A 6819-nucleotide genomic window follows, 5' to 3' on the forward strand; every position below is an offset into this window, starting at 1 on the left:
GTGTTGTTCGAGCCTTACACGGTTCTGTGTTGTTCGAGCCATAAACAGAGTGTTGGGAACATTTCAACAGCAAACAACACTTTCCTGATATTCAAAAAATGTGCGTTGTTTTTTTGCTACTTTCTCGAACTTTAAATTTATTAAATTATTTCTGGGTAGCCCTTACACTGGATAGTACCTTCATAATCAGTATTAGTTTTTATTGCTGCAGATCTGGTAGATTCAGCACAAGAAAATAAAACATAGTATCGATTAGACTCTGGGCAGCGAATTCCTCCATTTACATTCTTGCTTAAGGACCATGGCTAGAATATTGAGGCTCCTCCAGTAAATGGTAAGTAGAATATCCTCATCGTCTCCCAGTCAAGCTCTGGAACAATTTTCCGCAGAAGAGACCGCGAAGCTGAACTCAGATGGCTTTGTTTCGTTCAGCACACTTCCTCCAGAGCTCTACAAGAATACAGTCATCGTCCCTAAAGGGTTTGCTCAATTATCACTTTTCCTTGACGAACGAGGAATCATCAGGATGGGAGGACGTCTACAGTAGTTCCCCGTGTCTAGCGCAGCCCAGCACTGTATTCTCCTTCCAGGGCGAACACCACTCTCGAGCCTGAATATTGACTCCATTCACCCCAAACATTTTCATGGGGGCCGTGCCCTTGGCGTTTCTAAGAGGGAAATACTGGATACCAACAACCGCAAAATTAATAACAGCGATTCAGCGTTAAGGTCACTACCGGAGGCAGCGGGCCGAAACAATAGCTCATATAATGGCGCCGTTCTCCCTGAAGAGCTCGCAGAATTTTTCTTTAAGAAAAGGGATACATTTTTCATAAATTTCCTTATTTTCCCTTTCTACTCAATCCACCTGATGAGGTGAGTCAGATCCAAGACCAGAGCTATACAACATAACTAATTAGAGTAGTTAAGAAAACAAAATCATATTTGTAATACTACAAACAATTTATCAACTATCATGAAAAGAAACTTCAGTAATTAATAACTAATAAATTTCAAGAATTAGTTGACAATATAATAATAATAATAATAATAATAAAGGCCTAACGAACCCAAATGTTCGATGCCGATACCACTTAACGCTTTCGGCATACATTCTTCCAGAGATGCCCCTCCAAACCAAATTTCACCAAATCTGTTTTAACGCAATCCTCCCATCTACGTTTCGGTCTACCCCTCCTACGTTTGCTTGTTGGTTCATTGTTTATTAACATCTTAGGGATCCGCTCGTTACTAAGCCCTACAGCCTTACACGCCCATCTTATTAAAGCAGTGCTATAACTTATATTATATTTAATTATTTTATAGGATAATAGTTTTGTGAACTCTAATTTTTTCACCGAAATTGCTCGCGCTTTAACTGCTAACCATGTATTTTGTTTTATTCGTATTTATTTCAAGATTTACTAGGTCTTCAAATAAATACGGATGAAACTGATTAAACAGAGAATAATTCTAAAATAACAAGGAATAATTTTGATTGAACAGGGAATGACAAAGAATATCGTAAATCTTGTACGGATGTGGATGACCGAAATGTTTAACAAGTTGCATATATAACATTCAAAATAGGAAAACAAAAGAAAGGAAGAAAACTTACTAGTAGATGGACCTGAATGGACAGTTTCGGTCATCATTTCTTCTTTAATAGATAGGTCTAAGCCACTTCCACTACCTGGAACAGTAAGTTCATATAAAAAATATTTACAATTAGATATTTAATTAAATAGACCAATTTTCCAATGGTTAAATAGTGCTTATTAAAATATATATTTTAATTTTTATAATAACAAATAATAAATATATTTTGATTTTTTTTTAATAACTCACAATAGCAAAACCCCACTTAATAATCACAGACCAACAGATCGTTAAATTTACTATAAAATTGAACAAAGTCGTTTATTTTAATTACTTTTACAGAACTTGGTGGTTTCTCACTCATTTCAGCTTTCTCACTAGTAAAAAGTACTTATAAAAAAGTTAAAAGCAACTGAACATAAAAAAAAAATATAGGATTAACCTAGTAACACCTTTCTATGAAAATGTGTGATTACTAATTATGAGTAATTTACTAAGCGATTATTAGAGTTTACTAGGCAATTAACAAAGAAATTTTACTAAAAACCTTCAAGAATCATTAATATAAAACTAAAGAAATCTAATGACAATAGTTAACATTAAACTAAAAAATAAAATGTACCATTAGTTTCAGTTTCATATGTAACTTCTTCTTTTATAGAAATTCCCAAGCTAATTGCACCTGGAAAAGAAAGAATATAGAAATTGATTGTATGATAAGAGATTTATTAATTGAACGGCCAAATTTGGCAATGCTTAAAGAAGATAAGTTAAAATGAATGCTATGAATCCTATTCCACAATTATAAATGTTTGTTCATTTGTTTTTTGGAGAGTAAGGAGAAAGTTTGCTGAGTACTGACTAAATATTTATAAAAAATTGATATTGAAAAAAAAAATATGAAAAACTGAAAAGTTTGAATTCATTATCATTTTAATTTTGGTTTTATTTTAAAATATAAGTAATACACAGGTTTTGTACAACTAGACACAGTTAAAAATAATAATAAAAAAAAATTGTTCACTATCAAATAATTGATATTTTATACGAGGAGAAGATGGTTGAGGTCAAAATAAAACAAATAAGTTGATGTAACTTATTTAATCGTACCAAAGTTTAGGCTAGAGTTTCAAGCCTTCATCAGGGCTAGGACCAGAACAAGATAACAACCAATGAATTTAGAAAATAAAATATAAACACAATGACATAAAGTGAATAATTTTACAGAATGGTATTAATAAAATGAAGTCATGAGAGAAGAGAAAAACGAAATGTATACATAGGTAATTGAATAAGAAGGTAAAATGGCATAATTAAGAAAATAAAATAAAAATGAAGTTATATAATACATAGAAATATGAATATATTAGTTAATTGTAATTCAAAAATTAAAATATGGAAAGAAAAATAAACTTAGGAGAAAGAAAATATATGTGACCATAATAATTGGTAAAGAGGCAAAATATAAGTTAAGTTTAAAAAAAGAAATGAATGATAAAAAATGTTCTGACAACAACAATAATAATATATAGTGAACATAACTAATAATATGGGTAAGGAATATTGAGAAAAGAAGGGATGGTAAAATAAAGATAGGAAAAAAAAGAGAATGAAACGAACCTGTTAGCTTGAAATCTAACGCCCAAGTGGTATTCTGCGCCGGGAACGGCCAAACTCTGAATTAAAATATACGTTACAAGAATTACTAGGTGTTTTTAAGAGGAAACGTTACAAGTGGGTAAAAAATAAAAAGTAAAAAGTAGAAAATATTCAGAGGAAGAAAGCGTGTGAGAGGGTGACGAAAAATGGTTTTTGGAAAATGTTAAATATATATGTACAAGGATGACGAAGTACCGGAAGATGACAAAGTGTTATGAGTATGATAAAACAGTTAAAAAGAGGAAACATACATAAGAGGGTGACGACAAATGTGTTAGAAAAAGTTTAAAGAGTGAAATAATACGTCGAAAAGTGGGCGGAAAAATAAAATGAATAAATAAATGAAAAAATTATAAAAATTACTATTTTAATAAGTGTAAATATGAACTATTTGTGAATATGTTAATGAAAAGTTGTGCTTGTCGGCTTTTAAATTTAGGGAAGAAGGTTCTAATTGGATACTGAGGCTTTCAGATATGAGCCTTTTGTCATGGTTACAAACTGTAGCAAGTATAGACGTTTTGTCGAAATTAAAGGAATGATTTAAAGAAAGAGAATGTTCCGAAAGTTTTGAGGCAGAATGATTATGTGAGGAAACAGAATACTTATGTTGTTTGATACGGTCTTTTAAGAGGTTTTTGGTTTCGTCTATGTAAGCAGAATTACAAATAAGAGTGGAGTAAGGGATGCGGTATAATATTTGTGATCGATGTAGAGAAGCGATAGGGTCTTTTAGTTTAGTGTAAATATTAAATAATGTGTTGTGAGGTCTGAAAGCAATATGAAGGTTAGGTATAGCGGAACGTAAGAGTTTTTAGATGTTATTGGAAAGAGTGAGGATATATGGTAGTGATCTGTATAAGGGGGTAGAAAGGGGTTGTGAAGAATTAGGTGAAGTGTTGAGAACGATTTTGGTAGTTGTATGTAAGTTTCTGAATGATATGGAGAAGGAGGTTATTACCTAAGAGTATTTGTTTGATGCGGTGTGTGTATTTTCCATGGAAATGGGAGAACGGGAGGGGCCACGTTGAATGAGGTTTTTGGCTACGTTAATTCTTTGGTGGTAAGAATGTTGGAAGAGGTAATTTATAAGTCTGCCTGAGTAGGTTGGTTTGGTGTACCAGTCACTGGATATGGTGTTGTCTGGGTTTCTTATGATGAGGATGTAAAGAAACGGAAGGGAGTAATAATTTTCAATTTTTACAGTAAAATTAAGGCGTGGATGGTAAGAATTAAAGGCGGATAAGATGTCAGAGATTTCATCAAGATTTAAGACAAGGAGGGCATCATCTACATATTTTATAATAACAATAATGTCAACTGGAAAGAGTGGAATAACGGAATCAAGCAAATCATTTAGGATAATGTTGGAAAGATCGGGAGTTAGAGGATTTCCCGTGGCTAGTCCTGAAATTTGGTTAAAGAAGTGACCTTTGAAGGCAAGGTAACCAGATTTACAACAGAGCTGAAGGGATTCAAGGTAGGAAAAACGGTTAAGGGAAGTATGGGGTGCAATGGATGTCCAGTTGGCTTCGACGATAATGAGGGCTTTGTCAATTGGAATGTTGATTAATAAACTCTCTACATCTAAAGAAACAAGAATATAGTGGTCAGGAATAGTGAATGATAATAAAAGATCACGGAGGTGAAAGGAATTATTAATATAATATGAATTATTGTGACTGAAGGTTTGTAAAGATGGAAATAAGAATTTGCTGAGTGTAACAGAGGGAGAATTGATATTGGAAGTGATCAGACGGAGTGGGCTATCTGGCTTACGAATTTTAGGAAGTCCATAAAAACGTGGGGCAACAGAATTATAGGAAATAAGATTTCTGTACGTGGGGTAGTTGACCCTTTGGGAATGAAAAAGGGTGTGGGTGCATATGTAGATCGGTCAGATAAAAGTAAAGCCATTTTGCCGTTGTAGTCATGACAATCCATGATGACAGGCATGTTGCCTTTGTCTGCTCTAGTGATAATGATGTCGTGATGAGATTTTAAAAAAGAACGGGTGAAAGAAATGTCTTTAAAGAATTGCGGAGAAAATACAAGTATCGGAATGAGGATGTAGGAGACGATTGGAAATAATGTTGCTAATATAAGTACGGGATAATTCTTTCTTGTCATTAGAATGGTGAATATAAGGGGGTCATTGTGAATATATTCTAGATCAGTGATAAGTTCTGGGATGATCTTTAATGAAGAGTTGGGGATAGAAAAATTTGGACCTAAGCTAAGAATATTGCGAACGTTGGGTGTAATATCAGTTGATGAATGTTGTGGACCCACTTGTCGTCACCTTTGGAATACATTTTAGAAACTAGCGATATTTTATAAATTTGATTAAAGTTTGAGAAGAGAAGTTGTTTTTTCTGTTGACCGGTAGTTGTAAAAATGGTGGTGACAGTGGTGCAAAGATTATTGAAGTGTATGTCGCTCATAATGCTTTTAAGGATATGGTTAAGAGATGAAATTTTATGGTTGAGGTGGTGGATTTTTCCAATAATTTCACGAATTTTTAAATTAAGGAAGATTTTTTAAAATTTAAAGGAAACGGAAAATAACTTAGAATTAAGATGTTTGGATACAGAAATGTGGTTGAGGAAATTATTGATGGATTTAGAGAAAAGGGAGTTTGAGCGACATTTGAGGAAAAAAATACGATGTTCCGAATTATGGGCCAGGCGCCTATGGAGAGAACAAAGGGTGTATGAGATTGGAGATGAGAATAAAAATTATTGAAAAATTAGAATGACAAATTAGGCATAGCAGGAGTGGAAATATTAAGAGAAGTTAGAGTAATACAAGAAGAATGAATAGAAGAATAATGGATGATAGAAGATGTAGAATTTCTAGAAGGGGTTAGTTGGATGTGTGAAGAAGTTGGAGAGCTGTTATTCAATTACCTATGTATACATTTTATTTTCCACTTCTCTCATCAAGCCAAAGAAAACAGCTAATAATCACTTACCAGTTCCATCCATTGCTAACCAACAACGATATAACCTAACGCACTGTTATAGACTGGCAGTGCAATCGATCCTCGCATCTTAATACAGTCTAACATTCTCTTACAGTCTCCAACACACAATCCTTAATAATGTTAAAGCTTTTGTGTACTCTATAATTTAAAAAATAAATAAATCAGATCAGATCTTTACTTACTAGCTCAAAGTAATGCAACCAACGATATCATATCGAATTCTAGCGATGTTAACACTTATAAGGCAAAAAGTTAATTTACCAAAAAACGAAATATTTAACTTTCTTCTCTTCTTTTTAAGGGAAGTGAATAAAAATTTAAATAGGAGTCTAGTTTCGGATATTGGCCAACTTTCGAAAGAGAAAATTATGAATAAAAGTTCGCACCTCTCTAACTACTACTATTGACTACCTATCTAACACGTATATTTGTTTGATCAGACGAAAACGTAAATGTTGTTGTATTAAAAATTGATAAGTTTTCGAATACAGGAATTTCATTTAAGATATTGGCCAACCTAAACAAGACAAGATATGAACAAATGTACACAACTACAAACATCCTTCGCGGACCTC

The 6819-nt window shown here is 33.0% G+C and overlaps 1 protein-coding gene across 1 annotated transcript in view; it reads right to left on the bottom strand.

The window, feature by feature from the left end:
* Nucleotides 1-6245, bottom strand: part of LOC106692823 (zinc finger protein 420-like) — a 15246-nt gene extending 9001 nt beyond the window's left edge. Inside the window, exons 1-3 of the mRNA XM_067046416.1 lie at nt 6233-6245; nt 2222-2281; nt 1619-1693 (exon numbers count right to left, since the gene is read on the bottom strand). Coding sequence (XP_066902517.1) covers nt 1619-1693; nt 2222-2281; nt 6233-6245 — 148 coding nt within the window. The remainder of the gene's footprint in view (nt 1-1618; nt 1694-2221; nt 2282-6232) is intronic.
* Between the last annotated feature and the right edge of the window lie 574 nt (nt 6246-6819).

Source organism: Halyomorpha halys, unplaced genomic scaffold, assembly GCF_000696795.3.
Source record: "Halyomorpha halys isolate HHAL.00 unplaced genomic scaffold, Hhal_1.1 Scaffold73.1, whole genome shotgun sequence".
In the NCBI taxonomy this organism is placed as follows: domain Eukaryota; kingdom Metazoa; phylum Arthropoda; class Insecta; order Hemiptera; family Pentatomidae; genus Halyomorpha; species Halyomorpha halys.